The sequence below is a fragment of the Cervus elaphus genome, chromosome 23, assembly GCF_910594005.1.
Source record: "Cervus elaphus chromosome 23, mCerEla1.1, whole genome shotgun sequence".
NCBI lineage: Eukaryota > Metazoa > Chordata > Mammalia > Artiodactyla > Cervidae > Cervus > Cervus elaphus.
This window is the reverse complement of record NC_057837.1, coordinates 22,727,277-22,745,592: the sequence shown is the minus strand read 5'-3', so window position 1 is coordinate 22,745,592 and position 18,316 is coordinate 22,727,277. Positions and strand designations below refer to the sequence as shown.

The 18,316-nt window shown below is 37.0% G+C and overlaps 1 protein-coding gene across 7 annotated transcripts in view; it reads right to left on the bottom strand.

Annotated features, from left to right (window-relative positions):
* The window catches only part of MLLT10 (MLLT10 histone lysine methyltransferase DOT1L cofactor), a 217,849-nt gene that overhangs the window by 166,158 nt on the left and 33,375 nt on the right, over positions 1 to 18,316 (bottom strand). For all 7 annotated transcript variants that reach the window (XR_006337182.1, XR_006337183.1, XM_043884647.1 and 4 more), the window contains exon 4: positions 1,436 to 1,490. Coding sequence is in view for 5 of the 7 variants with exons in the window: in XM_043884647.1 (XP_043740582.1) it covers positions 1,436 to 1,490 (55 nt within the window). In the remaining 2 variants the exon portion in view is untranslated. The remainder of the gene's footprint in view (positions 1 to 1,435; positions 1,491 to 18,316) is intronic.

Sequence of the window (18,316 nt, the reverse complement as noted above, 5' to 3'; positions counted from 1 at the left end):
ATCAACGACTAAATAGAAAAAGCATATGAAGAGATCACAGAACGGACAACATGAATTGCTCTTAAAAACATGAAAAGATGCTCAGATTCAGTCATAATAAGAGAAATGCAAAATACAAGCTCTGAGATACTTTCACCTACTGGATTACCAAAGACATGAAGAATAGGTTTTCATTCATTACTGCTGGGAACACAAACTGGTACAACCACTAAACGGAATGATTTGGGAATATCTACCAAAATTAACTGCAAAATCTCTTCCATCCAACAGTTCCACATCTGAGAATTAATAAAAACCTACAGATGTCACTGCATACAAGCAAAATGACATATATACAAGCAGTAGTCATAAACACAAAAGATTAGAAAGTCCATCAACAAGTGACTAATTCCATAACATGCAGTAATAAATAAAGCTCTATACTGATAAATTGCTTGGGGGAAAAAACTTAAGATGCAAGAGAGTATGCATACTATTAATCCATTTGTATTAAAGTTACAAAAATAAGTCTCCTCATATTTATTGGTTTATGCAAAAAAGTAATAGACTATGTTGGTGGCAGAAAGTTTACTGAGAAACTGTGTAGATGGTGAATAGAAGTAGGAGGGGGGTTTTTAATATTTAAAATTTTGGATAATGTGACTTATGGTCTAAACATTAAATTTAAATAGATATATTGCTAGCCAAAAACACTATTTTTTCCTTTTATTTACTTGTGTCATGACACTATTCTATGCCAAAAACACTTTATAGAGTTGGCTGCCCAAAATGGAAGTACATACTAACAGTGGCTTAATCTCTACTTTTTTGAGATTCATCAGTTACTTAATTTTCATAGTATACCACAGATGAATGGATGCCTACACATTTAAGAATGGTACTGAGCTATAAAGAAACATGGGACTTCTTTGAGAAAGGTAACTAAAAATGGAAATGAAAACTAGAAATACAAAAGGGGCCTTAGGAAACCACACCAAAATTTAAGAGAAATCAAATTTCTTTATATTCAAACAACGAAGATCCACAGGGTGTCAAAATTAACATTGTCTAGCAATACACAAAAGAGGGAAAAAAGAATCTAAAACAACAGATTTTTATCTCTAACCAAGGAAAAAAAAGTGGCTTATTTTCCCAACAGTAATTTCTAATATAAGAAATTGCATCCATTAAAAAAAAAAATAAAAACCCCAAGATTTTAATTAGAAGTATATGGATCATCCTGCACTAAAAACACAAAACAAAATATACCTAAGTTTGTCCAAAAAGTAGAAAAATTGTGCTTCAATTAAAAGAAAATTCATGAATTACATCCAGTACTGATAAAAAAATATTTGAGTGGCCATCACTATTTGATATAAATGAATTACCAAATATTTTAAAATACATCTGCACTCCGGTTCTCAAGAAAAATTTTTTCAAAATTTTCTGCACTTACCGCCATTATCTGTTCTTTTTAAAGCTCCATCCTTATGAGGACACAGTTCACATCTCTATTAAAAGGGGGGGAAACAAAGAGATTTTTCAGATTACCAAAGTATAACATCTTCCCTGTAACTTCAAAACTATTCAAAATGTGGCAGTGGCATTTTCTCTTAGTTGCCACCAAGAATATTTCAGAAAGATCCTCACCAAGTAATTCTCTGTGATAAGTGATCATCCTCAGAGTACAAGACAAGAACTTTTAAAAAGTAAAATTTAGTGAACAGTAAAATGTTAAGACTTTTTTCCTTCTTGTTGTATTAATAGAAATAAAAAGGTTCTCTGAACACAGTATTTGGGCACGATTTTTAATATTTGCCTCTATCCCTTTACTGTCGAATCACCCAGGATTATTACATAGTCAGTTGGATCTGGCTTCTCCTGAAATAAAGAGGCAAACTCAAATTCATAATTTCTATTTAGGCAGATTATGATCTCATATGTGCTGACCTGCCTTTGGAAGGCAAGAACTGCTCTAATTATTCCCATTATTCTTTTCATTCACAGCACAGTGATACTCAGCAGTTATTATGGATCCCTCTCTCTACCACTCCCACCATTTAAAACCAGAAACAAACACCAAGCCAGTATTACCATTTTTTTCCCTACTGACAAGAGGACTGAAATAATTATAAAAATAAAGAGTTTTCAGCGGCACTGTCTTACTATAAAGACTATATTCCTAGAAGTGATAAAGTCATATATAACTATTTATTATCTGTATCCTTCCTTACTCTCCAAAGAGGTTTTGAGAGTCACTTCTTAAGTAGGTTGATGAGAAGTCCAGGGTGCCCAAGGAGTAGAAATGGGTCTGGGGCCAAGGAGAAGAAAAGAACAAACTTCTCTACATTCCTCAGTCTTAGTCACATTTTTGTTTTTGTTTTTTTTCCTTTAAGGCCAGAGCTGATGATTACACAACAAAACAACTCATCTTAAACTCTGTACTAAGGATTATATAACAACAAAGTATCCTGCTTGAGGACATGTTTTTCCTTCTTAAGAACCTTCTGACTAATCCTGTTATCTTAAAATGTAAATTGTGGGAGTGGGTATGGTAACACCTTTACAACCTTGAGACATTCTTTGATTTACTGTAATAACCAACTGAAAAAGTATCTAGCTCCCTTGCTAAGACAAGGAGGAGGGCACTCTCCACCCCCTTCTAATGTCTATGTCAGAAGCCTTCTCTGTCCTTTTTACACTGTAATAAAACTTCTGCCACACAAGAGCCCTGAGTGGTCAAGCCTGGTCCCTGATCCTGAAGCTAAATTTTCTTCTCCAGAGATGACCAATCCAACACCGTTCACCATAAGCTATCAGTTTGAAGCATATAATACCGTAATATAAATGAGCTACAAAGGAAAATAAAGAGCAGGAAGTTAAGATAAAACAGTATATAAGTACACAATAAGCTGGTTAGGGAGGATGAACACCAAAGTAGTAAAATCATCTACATCCACCAGAAGCAGTTAAGGCATATACAAAACAATTAGATGCAAATTATATCAAAAACAGTCATCATGAGGGGAGGAGAATACAAAAGCAGGTTTTTTAAAATGCACTTGAAATTTAGAGGTCAGCAACTTAAAACAATCCTATATATATATACAGAGCACTATACCAAAATCTCACAGTAACTGCAAACCAAAAATGTGTAATAGATAACACACATAAATAAGAAAAGGGAATCCAAACATAACCCAAAGTATGAAAGTATGGAAGTATGAGTCACTCAGTCGTGTCCAACTCTGCGACCCCACTGACTGTAGCCTGCCAGGTTCCTCTGTCCGTGGGATTTGCCAGGCAAGAATACTGGAGAGGGTTGCCATTTCCTTCTCCAGGTGATCTTCCCAACCCAGGGATCAAACCCAGGTCTCCCATATTGCAGGCAGACTCTTCAACATCTGAGACACCACGGAAGTCCGGAAACGAAACCCAAAAAGGCCATCAAATCACAAGAAAACAAAAGAAGAATAATGGGGGGAAAAAGACCTACAAAACAAATCCAAAACAATTAATAAAATGGCAATAAGAACTCATATATCAATAATTACCTTAAATGTAAATAGACTAAATGCTCCAGCCACAAAGCAGGCTGGATATAGAAACAAGACCCACATACATGCTGCCTACAAGAGACTCACTTCAGATATAGAGACACACACAGACAAAGTGAGAGGGTGGAAAAAGGTATTCTAAGCAAATAGAAAAACCAAAAGTCAGAGTAGCAATGCTTGTATCACACACAGACAAAATGAGAGGGTGGAAAAAGGTATTATTCCATGCAAATGCAAAAACCAAAAGTAAGTCAGAGTAGTTATGCTTGTATCACACAGACAAAATAAAAGGGTGGAAAAAGGTATTCCTGCAAATGGAAAAATCAAAAGTAAGTCAGGTACAAGTCAGTCTGCTTGTACCAGACAAAACAGACTATAAAGACTGTCACAAGAGACAAAGAACATTACATAATGATCACAGAATCAATCCAAGAAGATGAAACAACTGTAAATGTATACGCAACCAACACCAGAACATTTGAATACATAAGGTAAATATTAACGGACAAAAAAAGAGAAACTGACAGTAATACAATAATGGTAGGGGACATCAAGTCTCCACTTCATCAATGGACAGATATCCAGAGAGAAAAGCAATAAGGAAACACTGACGGGCTGTGATCAGGACTCCACTTTCAGTGCCGAGGCTCCCAGTTCAATCCCTGGCAACGTGGCACAGGAAAGGGTGCTCGATATTGCTAATTATCAGAGAAATGCAAATAAAAATTACAATGAGGTATTGCTTCACAGCAGTAAGAGCAGCCATCATTAAAAAGTCTACAGGACTTCCCTGGTGGTCCAGTGATTGAGAATCTGCCTGCCAATGCAGGGGACACAGGTTCAATCCCTGGTCTGGCAAGATTCCACTGCCATGTAGCAACTAGGCCCAGGCACCACAACCACTGAAGCCCATGCAGCCTAGAGTCTGTGCTATGTGACAAGAGAAGCCACTGCAATGAGAAGCCCTCACATCACAACTAGAAAGTGAAGTGTAGTCGCTCAGTCGTGTCCGACTCTTTGCCACCCCGTGGACTGTAGCCCACCAGGCTCCTCCGTCCATGGGATTCTCCAGGCAAGAATACTGGAGTGGGTTGCCATTTCCTTTCTCCAGGGGATCTTCCCGAGATCCCCGACCCAGGGATCAAACCCAGGCCTCCCGCATTGCAGGCAGACGCTTTAACCTCTGAGCCACCAGGGAAGTTGTTTTGTTTTTTAAGCCTACAAATAATACAGGCCGGAGAGGGTATTAAGTAAAAGGAACCCTCCTACATTGCTAGTAGGAATGTAAACTGTTGTAGCCACTATGGAAAACAGAACAGAGGTTCCCAAAAAACTAAAAACAGAGCTACCAAATGACCCAGGAATCCCACTACTGGCTGGGCGTGTATCCAGAGAAAAAAACTCAACAAGATACATGCACCCCAATGCAATACTAATAGCAATACTATTTACAACAGCCAAGGTATCAGTTCAGTTCAGTTCAGTCACTCCGTAGTGTCCAACTCTTTGGGATCCCATGAATCGCAGCACGCCAGGCCTCCCTGTCCATCACCAACTCCCAGAGTCCAGCCAATGCCATGTCCATTGAGTCAGTGATGTCATCCAACCATCTCATCCTCTGTCATCCCCTTCTCCTCCTGCCCTCTATCTTTCCCAGCATCAGGGTCTTTTCAAATTAGTCAGCTCTTCGCATCAGGTGGGCAAAGTATTGGAGTTTCAGCTTCAACATCAGTCCTTACAATGAACACCCAGGACTGATCTCCTTCGGGATGGACTGGTTGGATCTCCTCGCAGTCCAAGGGACTCTCAAGAGTCTTCCCCAACACCACAGTTCAAAAGCATCAATTCTTTGATGCTCAGCTTTCTTTATGGTTCAACTCTCACATCCATACATGACCGCTGGAAAAACCACAGCTTTGACAATATGGACCTTTGTCGGCAAAGTAATGTCTCTGCTTTTTATTTTTTTTTATTTTTTATTTTTAATTCATCTGTATTTGTTACAACTTTTTAAAGCAGAATGTGACTTGAGCACTACATTTCCATTCACAAAACTTGCTCCAAGTTACTTTTCCAGCAGCTTTACAATATGCCTGGGCAGGCTTATAATTTTGCTACTCTAAACAATATTTTTCTTTGGAAAACAAGCCCTATGTATGGACAGCGACTCTAATCAAGTTGGTTCAGCTTAACGCACTAACTTCTAGAGGCCTGGCACATGCAGTCGTAACTACAGGGGATGGAAGTTTTAAAAAGTATATCCCAGAAGATGAAAACTTGCTTTAACAAGTGTTTCTTTTAAACATCACAGTATATACTTCAGAACACTTCAGTGACAGAAAATTTTGGTCTACTAAAGAATCCGCTTGATAGCTAAACACTTCAGACCACAAAGTTAACACAGGTTACATACACACCTTACAACAAACATAACTACTTCCATCTGTTAAAATAAGCCAACATGAAACTAGGAAAAAACAACTAGCTCTGTTTTAGTGCTAAAAGTATCACAGTATCACACTTAGTATAAAGAAATCTTATCCTCCCCTTATGTAGTTACCATGCCATACAGATTTTTAAATGTTAACCAAAAAAAAGAAATACTTGAAAACATATTAGAGGGAATGGAGACAGAGTGCTGAACACATAGCCAAGCGATCCTCAGGCAGCGCTTAGTCTACTTCTTCCACTCGGGACGTGTCATCATCTCCTTCCAGGGGAGGCATTTCCTCAGTGACTGCAGCACCACTGTCATCAGCAGTGGGGTCATCCTCGTCAATACCGAGACCAAGTTTGATCATCCTGCAGATCCTGTTGGTGTGTGTCTGGGGATCCTCCAGACTGAAGCCAGAAGACAGGAGAGCTGTGTCATACAGCAGGATGACCAGATCCTTCACAGACTTGTCATTCTTCTCAGCCTATGCCTTTGGCCTCAAGGTCTCGATGATGGAGTGGTGAGGGTTGATCTCCAGGTGTTTCCTGGCTGCCATGTAGACCATCCTTGAGTTGTCTCTCAGGGCTTGAGCCTTCATGATCTGTTCCATGTTTGCTGTCCGGCCGTATGTGCTTGTAACAATGCATGCCTCTGCTTTTTAATATGCTGTCTAGGTTGATCATAACTTTCCTTCCAAGGAGTAAGCGTCTTTTAATTTCATGGCTGCAATCACCATCTGCAGATTTTGGAGCCCAGAAAAATAAAGTCAGCCACTGTTTCCCCATCTATTTGTCATGAAGTGATGGGACCAGATGCCATGATCTTAGTTTTCTGAATGTTGAGCTTTAAGCCAACTTTTTCACTCTCCTCTTTCACTTTCATCAAGAGGCTCTTTACTTCTTCTTCACTTTCTGCCATAAGGGTGGTGTCATCTGCATATCTGAGGTTATTGATATTTCTCCCGGCAATCTTGATTCCAGCTTGTGCTTCATCCAGCCCAGCGTTTCTCATGATGTACTCTGCATATAAGTTAAATAAGTAGGGTGAAAATATACAGCCTTGACGTACTTCTTTTCCTGTTTGGAACCAGTCTGTTGTTCCATGTCCAGTTGTAACTGTTGTTCCTGACCTGCATACAGATTTCTCAGGAGGCAGGTCAGGTGGTTTGGTATTCCAATCTCTTTCAGAATTTTCCACAGTTTATTGTGATCAACAAAGTCAAAAGCCTTGGCATAATCAATAAAGCAGAAGTAGATGTTTTTCTGGAACTCTCTTGCTTTTTCGATGATGGAGCGGATGTTGGCAATTTGATCTCTGGTTCCCCTGCCTTTTCTAAAACCAGCTTGAACATCTGAAGTTCACGGTTCACGTATTGCTGAAGCCTGGCTTGGAGAATTTTAAGCATCACTTTACTTGCGCGTGAGATGTGCAATTGTGTGGTAGTCTGAGCATTCTTTGGCATTGCCTTTCTCTGGGATTAGAATGAAAACACCTTTTCCAATCCTGTAGCCACTGATGCGTTTTCCAAATTTGCTGGCATATTGAGGGCAGCACTTTCACAGTATCATCTTTCAGGATTTAAAATAGCTCAACTGGAATTCCATCACCTCCACTAAGCAACCTAAATGCCCATCAATAGAGAAAAGGATATAAAATATGTGGTATGTGTGTATGTAGGAGTGTGTGCATGCATGTGTGCATATATATACAATGAAATATTAGCCATTAAAAAGAATGAAATAATGCCATCTGCAGCAACATGGATGGTCATCCTAGAGATGATCCTACTAAATGACAAACGTCAAAAATCAATTATCATGTGGGATCATTTATATGTAAAATCTTAAAAAATGATACAACTGAACTTATTTACAAAACAGAAATAGACTCTCAAACATTTAGGAAAAAAACTTAAGTTACCAAAGAGGATGTGAGGAGGATAAATTAGGACTGTGGGATTAACATATACATACCACTATATATAAAACAGGCAAACAAAAAGGACCTACTGTATAGCACAGGGACCTATTACTCAACACCCTGCAATAATCTATAATGGAAAAGAATCTGAAAAAGACCACACACATACGCATACGTATGTGTGAGCCTAACTCAATCATCTTGCTATATACACTTGAAACTAACACTTTGTAAATTGACTATACTTCAATCTAATAAAAAGTAGATGTAGCTAATTTATGAAAAACCATTTAGCCTCATTTATATGCAAATAAATATGAATATAAAAGTCACATAGAATAGGCATTTTTGCCCACTAAGTTAGTAAATCTTTTCTTAAAAAATAATCCCTAGTGTTCAAAGTGCAGTGAATATTTATTTTCATATACCATTGATGGCACTATAATCTAATTCTTTAGGGGAACAATTTAGTGATATGCTTCAAGAAAAATAGATTCAATTAATTCACTTCTAGAAAGTCAAAGGAAATATAATAAAAATAGCAATCATTAAGTACCACATCTTAATGATCTTTATATTTATATGCTTTAATCTCAAGACATGAAAATGTATATGCACAAAAATACTTTATATGGCTGTCTATAACTATAAAATTTTTATTTTAACTGTATAACAATGAGGAAGCTAATGCTATATTCACAAAGACTTTAAGTGAGTTTAAAAATGCAGAGAAAATGACCTCCCCGGCAGTCCAGTGGTTAAGACTCCACCTATAATTCAGGGGACACAGTTCAATCCTTGGCTAGGAAACTAAGGTCCCAAATGCCCCAGGGAGTGGCCAAAAAAAAAAACACAAAATGCAGAGAAGAAAACTCCAAGAGAAAACTACATGCTAATAAATAAAATATTATTACTATGTCTTCCCCAAAAAGGTAAAAACAGATATCATAGACTTGAGAGAAAAAATGATAATGAGAAAAGAAAAGAAGATTAAGTTATAGTTAGAGGCTGCACCCTAAATCCAAGAAAAAAGGATCAGATTCAGGACAACAGAAATTCTAGACCCTACAGTAAACCAATCCAACCTGAAAAGTTTCACACAGTAGGCTACAGCTATACATGCTACTACTAGAATTCCACAGATGTATTCTTATTTAGTGAGAGGTACTGTTAAAATATTTTTTGGATTCCACAATCTCACATTTTACCAAGGGGGGGTGAGGGAGGAGAACGTTTTAATTGAAATGGTCCAAACACAGAAATTATACAAGATGGTTGTTTCTATTTTACTTCATGTAGTGTAGTAAGAAAGCATACAACTATTTTCCATCTTTATAACGTAGGCATCAATCCAAATACTTTTTCTACTTTAAATTAGCTTTTTTCCCAAAGTATAAAACTCACTATACTTCACTAAATCAAGTTCACCCAAAATACTGACTTTTAGGAAGCTGTAACTATAACTATCCATTCAGCTATACTGGTTTACACAGATTGTGAACACCATTCATTATATATACAAAAAGCAGTTAAGACTATAACTGCAACCAAAAAAAAGTATAGGCTAAATAAGAAGGATAAATTCAAGTTTTAAGTTTGATCTTTCTCATATTATATGAAAGATATAATTATGGCATGAAAAATTTTTTGTTGGATAAAACATTTGCCATCATTATTTCTTCTTTTAAGCAAAAGATAAAAAATAAATATAAATTAACCTATTTTCTTGTGCTTTAGAAAGATTCATGACTACCAAAGTAGAAATAAACACCCCTACCCACCAGGCTGGGGTCTCCAAATAGCATTTCCTGAAGCAACCAGGACTCCTGAGAGAAGTGGATGGTTCCAAGTCTAGGTCAAGTATGCCCTAAATACAATGTTCTATTAAATAGCAAGGAAGCTGTAAAAGATTGCTTTAGTCCTGTCAAAAGAGCCTACCTGAAGCAACCTAAGGAGGCTTCTGCTGGCCAAAGATGAAATCACTTAATGCTAAAAGAGATAAAAACTGCAATAAACTGAAAGATACCAAATGTTTTTAAATCCATGATAAAATAAATTTCTACTTCTAAAATGCCCAAGTAAGCTTATAAGAGACAAACCCTTACACAGGATAAGCAGCCAGATGCTGGTTTCCCACCAGAGGTCAAAACTTGGAAGGGACCAGTAAAAGAGAGTTCCCACTTTTCTGGGACTTTAGTCTGAAGACGAGCCACACTCAGCCTGTAGCGGCTCCTGCAGTCTTACTATCTGAAGAACCACAAGTTCAGGAAAGTGACGTCTGAATCCAGAAGAGGAGAGAACCAGGAGCGGAGCCCCTGAATATTTATGTGTAGAATCTGCCCAAATCTCCCAGTGACCTTGGACGAACCACTCCATGTAAAGGGCAGGCTAGAGTCCAGTTAAGGAAAAAAAGAAATAAGATTCAAGCAATTGTTCAAAACATGTAGTGGGCAGCTTAAGTCCAACCAACTCAAGTGCCTGATAAAAACAGTATCAATTTCTTCAAAACGATTGAATAGAATCCAGACTTCCCACAAATATTCACAATGTCTAGCAAACAATTCAAATTACCTAATCTATGAAGAATCAGAAAACTGGTTGATCATACTCAAGATAAAAGGCAATCAATGAAAGTCAATCCTAAAATGACCTAGCCATTGGAATCAGGCTTTACAGTAATAGTTAGTATAACTAAGTTCTATGAGGTAAGTGAAAATATACCTAGAGGAAACGAAACATGAGATCTCAACAGAAAAAAAACAACTACTGAATTAAATAGAAATTCTGAAACTTAAAAATACAAAACATGAAGTGAAAAATTCATTAGATGGGCTTATGAGCAGAATCAAGATGACAAAGGCAAGAATCAAAGAACTTGAAGTTACTTTATCAATAGATAGAATCTATCTGAAAAAGAGAAAATAGTGAAAAAATGAAGAGCCTCGGGGACCTAATGAACAGTATCAAGAAGCCTAACATGTATAATACCAAGGGAACATTTCATGCAAAGATGGCCACAATAAAAGACAGAAATGATACGGACATAACAGAAGCAGTAGATATTAAGAAGAGGTGGCCAGAATACACAGAAGAACTATGCAAAACTGATCTTCATGACCCAGATAACCATGATGGTATGATCACTTACCTAGAGCCAGACATCCTGGAATGTGAAGTAAAGCGGGCCTTAGGAAGCATCACTATGAACAAAGTTAGTGGAGGTGACGGAATTCCAGTTGAGCTATTTCAAATCCTAAAAGATGAATCTGTCAAAGTGCTGCACTCAATATGCCAGCAAATTTGGTAAACTCAGCAGTGGCCACAAGACTCAGAAAAGTCAGTTTTCATTCCCAACCCAAAGAAAGGCAATGCCAAAGATGTTCAAACGACTGCACAATTTCACTCATCTCACATGCTAGTCAAGTAATGCTCAAAATTCTCCAAGCTGGGCTTTAGCAGTACATGAACCGTGAACTTCCTGATGTTCAAGCTGGTTTTAGAAAAGGCAGAGGAACCAGCAATCAAACTGCCAACTATGGCAGTTTCTATGATCAAACGGGATCATAGAAAAAGCAAGAGAGTTCCAGAAAAACATATACTTCTGCTTTATTGACTATGCCAAAGCCATTGACTGTGTGGATCACAACAAACTGTGGAAAATTCTTCAAGAGATGGGATTCCAGACCACCTGACCTGCCTCCTGAGAAATCTGTATGCAGGTCAAAAAACAACAGTTAGAACTGGACATGGAACAACAGACTGGTTCCAAATTGGGAAAGGAGTACGTCAAGGCTGTACTTATATGCAGAGTACATCATGAGAAACGCTGGGCTGGATGAGGCAAAAGCTGGAGTTAAGATTGCCGGGAGAAATATCAATCACCTCAGATACGCAGACCACATACACATGGCAGAAAGCGAAGAACAACTAAAAGAGTCTCTCGGTAAAAGTAAAACAGGAGAGTGAAAAAGTTGGCTCAAAACTCAACATTCAGAAAACTAAGATCATGGCATCTGGTCCCATCACTTCATGACAAATAAATGAGGAAACAATGGAAACAGTGACAGACTTTATTTTGGGAGGCTCCAAAATCACTGCAGATGTTGACTACAGCCATGAAATTATAAAAGACGCTTGCTCCTTGGAAGAAAAGCTATGACAAACCTAGACAGCACATTAAAAAGCAGACACATTACTTTGCCGACAAAGGTCCACATAGTCAAAGCTATGGTTTTTCCAGTAGTCATGTATGGATGTGAGAGTTGGACTATAAAGAAAGCTGAGCACCATTGATGCTTTTGAACTGTGGTGTTGGAGAAGACTCCTGAGAGTCCCTGGGACTGCAAAAGGATCAAACCAGTCAATCCTAAAGGAAATCAGGCCTGAATATTCACTGGAAGGACTGATGCTGAAGCTTCAAAACTTTGGCTACCTGATATGAAGAACGGACCCGTTGGAAAAGACCCTGATGCTGGGAAAGACTGAAGGCAGGAGGAGAAGGGGATGACAGAGGATGAGATGGTTGCATGGCATCACCGACTCAATGCACGTGTAGTTTGAGCAAGCTCCGGGAGTTGGTGATGGACAGGGAAACCTGGCGTGCTGCAGTCCATGGGGTTGCAAAGACTGAGTGTCTGAACTGAACTGAATATGTATAATTGAAGGCCTGGAACCGGGAGGCGGCAGGATGGGAGGTGTACAAATATGAGAATATGGCAGCAAAGAAAAGTGTGAAAAATAATGGATGAAAATTTCCTCTATTAGAAGACAAATTTATGGATTCAAGAAGCACAGTGAACCCCAAACAAGCAAAATGGCTTGCTGAAAAGCAAGCAAAAGTCTTAAAGAAGCATCCAAGAGAAAATGACACGTCAAACACAGGGGAACCATAACTGAAGTAATAGGTGATCTCTCATCATGAATGGAATCCAAAATAGTAAGACAGACATCATCAAAATGCTTGAAGAAAAAGAACTGTTAATCCAGAATTCTAACTAAGATATCCTCCAAAATGAAGGTGAAATAGATATTTTTAGGTAAGAAAGAACAAACAGAATTCACCATGAGAATATGGACTACAATAAAGGCTAAAAGAAATTCTTCAGAAGGAAGGGAAATGGTACTAGGTGAAAAACATACATCTTCAGGAGGCAAAGAAGAGCACCATAAATGATAAACAGTTGGGTAAATAAAACAGACTTTTAGATCTTAAATTCTTAAAAGTACATATTATTGAAAGCAAAAATTGTAATACTGTCTTCTGTGGTTTGTAACAAGCAGATCTAATACATACAACAACAGTGTAGGTGATAATGAACAGAGGTGATGTGATGTAAAAGAATCTCTAGTTATATAAGATTTCTAAGCTTTACAAAAAGTGATACAATACTAACTAAAAGTGCATACACTAAATAAACTGGGGACTTCCCTGGTGGTCCAGTGGTTAAGAATCTACCTTCTACATACAGAATGAAGTCAGTCAGAAAGATATTAACACATACATATGGAATCTAGAACATCGTACTGATGAACCTTTCTACAGTGCAGCAATGGAGATGCAGACATAGAGAACAGACGTGTGGCCATGGGGCAGGGATGGGGTAGGAGAGGGTGGAATGAATGGAGAGAGTAGCATGAAAACACGCACACTAATATATGCAAAACAGATAGCCAGTGGGAATTTGCTGGATAACTCGAGGAACTCAAACCAGAGCTCTGTGACAACCTAAAGGGGTGGGATGGGGTGGCAGGGACGTTCAAGAGGGAGGGGACATATGTATACCTATGGCTTATCCATGCTGATGTACCTCAGAAACCAACACAATCCTGTAACACAATTATTCTTCAATTAAAAATAAATTAAAAAAAAAAAGAATCTGCCATGCAATGCAGGGGACATGGGTTCCACCTCTGATGGGGGAAGTAAGATCCCAAATGCCACGGAGCAATTAAACCCAAGCACTGCAACTACTGAGCCCGCACTCTAGCACCTGCACGCCACAATGAAAGATTCCACATAATGCAACTGAGATCTGACAGGGCCAAATAAATATTTTTAAAATAAAGACTATTAAAAGGTAAGGAAATATATTGAAATTGCCAGAGGAACACTAAAAAACTGACATAAACAGAAACAGTTCTACAAAATTGATACCTTAAAAATTCTTCTCTACATGCAAAAAATTAAGTTGGACACATTACTCATATGACATATAAAAGTAACCCAAACAGATCATATACTTAAATGTAAGAACTAACACTGTAAAACTCTTAGAATGAAACTGGAGCAAATTCTTCATGACTTAGTGTTGAATAATGTTTTCTTAGATACACCACCAAAAGCAGAGGCAACCAAAGAAATAATAAACTGGAATTTTCCAAATCTAAAAACTTTCATCCTGCAAATGATACCATCAAGTAAAAAATCTCACAGAAAAGAATACTGACAAGTTACATATCTCATAGGGACTTATACCCAGAATACATAAAGGGCTCAAAATCCCTGGTGGTCCAGAAGTTAAGACCCCATGCTTCCACTGCAGAGGCCACAGGTGTGATTTCTGGTCAGGGAACTAAGATCCTGCATGTCACATGACATGGCCAAAATAAATACATACTTTAAAAAAAATAGATGCATATCCCAATTAAAAATAGTGTCAACAATCTGAATAGACATTTCTCCAAAGAAAACGCGTAAATAACCAGAAAGGCCCATGAAAAGATGTCTAACAAACACTTAAGAAATACAAATCAACACCACAATGAGATACCACTAGGATGGCTAAAATCAAAGGTTAAAATAAAATAAACAATAACAGATAAATCCTGTTGGCAAGAAAGTAGAGAAATTAGAACCCTCATATATCACTGATCAGAGTTTAAAATGGTACAGCTGTTTTGGCAGTTTCTCAAAAAGTTAAACTAGTTACCACATGGCTCAAAAATTCCACACCCAAAAGAAATGAAACCATTTATCTACGCATAAACATGTATGCAAATGCTCAAAACAACATCATTCAGAATGGTCAAACTACAGATGAATCATAAATGCCCATTAACTAATGAGTGAACAAATGAAATGGGGTATTATCCATACAACGGAGTGTTACTCAACAATAAAAAGGAATAATGTTCTGATACATGCTAAAACATGAGTGAACCTTAAAAACATTTTGCTAAAAGAAAAAAAGCAAAAAAAAAAAAAAAAAGAAAAAAAGCCACTCACAAAATACCTCAAATTGTATGATTCCATCTATATGAAATATCCAGAACAGAGACAGAGAGTAGATTAGTGGTTGCTGGAATTTAAGAGAACGGAAAACGGGGAGTTGGCTGCTAATGGACAAAGCAGCTTCTTTTTGAAATGATGCAAATGTTCCAAAATTGATAATGTTGATGGCTTCACGATTCTGTGAATATACTGAAAACTACTGAGCTATACACTCTAAAATGGCTGAACGTTATATGATATGTAGATTATATATCATTAAAGCTATTTTTAAGTAATATTCAAATAAATTAAAAAGAAAAAAAAATGAAACAAAATAACTTCATAAAATGATAGATGTAAACCCAATCACATAACTACATTAAATGTGAAGAGACTAACCAGAGACTAGTTAAAAGACACAGTGTACTGGCACAGATATAAAAGTAAAACCCAACTGTATATCATCTATTAGAGAAATGCCATAAATAGAGACAAACAGGTTGAAAATAAATGAATTAAAAAAAAAGATATGCAAAAAAAAAAAAAAAAAAGATATGCCACAAAAAAAAAGATATGCCACACAAATCAAAAGTACAAGATAGTGAGTAGCTATACTTAACATTACAGACAAAAGAAATTCCAAGACCAAGAAAATTAGTGACAATAATAGGAGACATTTCATAATAAGTGTCAAAACAATGAAGACATAATAATCATAAATGTACACTTAATAACAATCCTTCAAAATACATATAGCAAAATCCATCACATGTAAAGGATTAAAGTACACAATTCCACAAATGTAGTAAGATATTTTAACATCTGTCTCAGTAATTGACAAAATTAGGATCCTCTTCCCCCAAAAATCATAATTTGAGCAATTCTAAAACCACAACAAAACACATTCCTTTCAGGTGACCTTAGCACCTTCACCATGAAACACCATGTACTGGGTCACAAAATAAGACACAATGATTTAAAAAGAATGAAATCATACAAAGTATAATATCCCCTTACCACCTTAGGGGGAAAAGCTACAAAATTAAAAACCTAACTACCTAAAGAACCTATGAAAGAAAAATGCAAATTAAACCCAAAGTGAGAAGAAGAAAGGAAATAGTAAAGAGCAGAAAAAAATGAAATAGAAACACTAAAGAAAATTCAACATTAAAGACAGTTCTTTGGAAATATTAATAAAGTTGATAAAACTTCTAGCTAAACTAATTTAAAAGACACAAAATTACCAATATCAGAAAAGAAGGAATTATCATTATAAAACCCATAGGTACTAAAAGACAAACGATTATTAACTTTACACTAACCAAGTCAACAACTTAGATGAAATGGAAAAATGCCATGAAAAATAAAATTTACCAAAATTTACAAGATGAAAGAAAATCTGAAAAGCCCTTTAGGGGTGAATCCATTATCAAAATCCTTCCTCAAAATAAAATCCAGGCTCAGATTTTTTCACTGGTAAATTCCATCAAACACCAAGGAACATATATTAACTGTATCAATCTCACACAAACACTTTCAGAAAACAGACTACTTCTGAAATCATATTTCAGCATGAAAAATACCAATGAATATACTAATACCATCAAAACCAAAAAAAGAAAAAAAAAATTACAGGCTAACATCTGTCAAGTACACAGATGCAAAACATTTAATAAAGTATTAACAATTTAAATCCAGCCAAAAAAAAATACACACACACACACACATATATATATATATGGATAATATATTATGACCAAGTGGCATTTATCTGAGAAATACAAGGTTGATATAACAAATGAAAATAAAACAATGAGATTCACCATATTAGTTTTGTAAAAAACATATAATCATCACAACAGATGCAGAAATTTTATTTAATAAAACAACATCCATTCATGCCATAAGTTGTCAGAAAACAAGGAACAGATCTTAATCTGTTAATCATACCTTTTCATTCTGTATTTTTCCTACTTTTGGGGCCTTGCTGATCCTGGAGAGCTGCCCCTCCCAAGGCTAGCAAACTCCTGGAGACAGCAAACAACTCTCCAGCTGGATTTCACATGCAAACCAACATGTTCAGCTCACACCCCCAATCATCCCTCTCTATCTTACACTGGCTATCGATTTCTCCTGCCCTAATCACCCCAGGGCCAGGTATCAGACAGCAAGCCCCCAGCCCCAAAGCCCTAGACATTATTCAAACTAGAGCTTCCCTGGTGGCTCAGAGGTTAAAGCGTCTGCCTGCAATGTGGGAGACCCGGGTTCGATCCCTGGATCAGGAAGATCCCCTGGAGAAGGAAATGGCAACCCACTCCAGTATTCTTGCCTGGAGAATCCCACGGATGGAGGAGCCTGGTAGGCTACAGTCTACGGGGTCGCAAAGAGTCAGATACGACTCTCATTATTCAAACTAGACAATCCTAAACCTGATTACCAAACTCCCTGACTATTCCTTCCCACAGAAACCAACAAAAGGCTCTGCATCCTAACTAAGGTGTTTCGCCATGTGTCTTTCTAGGTCACGGTATACCGTCTCCTCTGGGGAATTCTGTTGAATACAACAAATTACCTTTTCAATGGCAGTCATCTCCAGATCTGTTAGCCTTCCCTACCATCTTAAGCAATAATAAAACCTGTATTTTAAAACCACCTGATAATGATCATCAATAAAGTCTACAGCTAACATAATTAATGGTGTAAAACTGAATGCTTTCCCCAAAGAATGGGACCAAGATTTAAGTGCATGCAACAAGTGAAGAAAAGAAAAAGAATCCAAATTGGAAAGAGGTAAAAAATTTTTATGACATGATCGCTATTAGAAAATAGAATTAAGTTATCTACAAAAACCTCACAGAACCAACATGAGTTAAGCAAAGTTTTATGACACAAATTAATAAACATAAGTCAATTCTATTTCCATATATTAAGAATAGTTAGAAACTGAATTCTTTAAAATATCCCCTACAATAACATCATGTGACATGAAATATTTAAAAATTAAGATAACTTTAAAAGCCAAAGACATGCAAAACCAAAGGCTGAAAACTACAAAATAGTGCTCATAAAAACACAAAGATGACCTAAATAAATGGAGAGATATGCCATGCTAACGAACAGGAATATCTAACACTGTCAACATGTCAGTTCCCCTCAAACTGATCTATAGATCAAAGCAACTGCAGTCATAATCCCATCAGCCTTTTTGAGAAATAC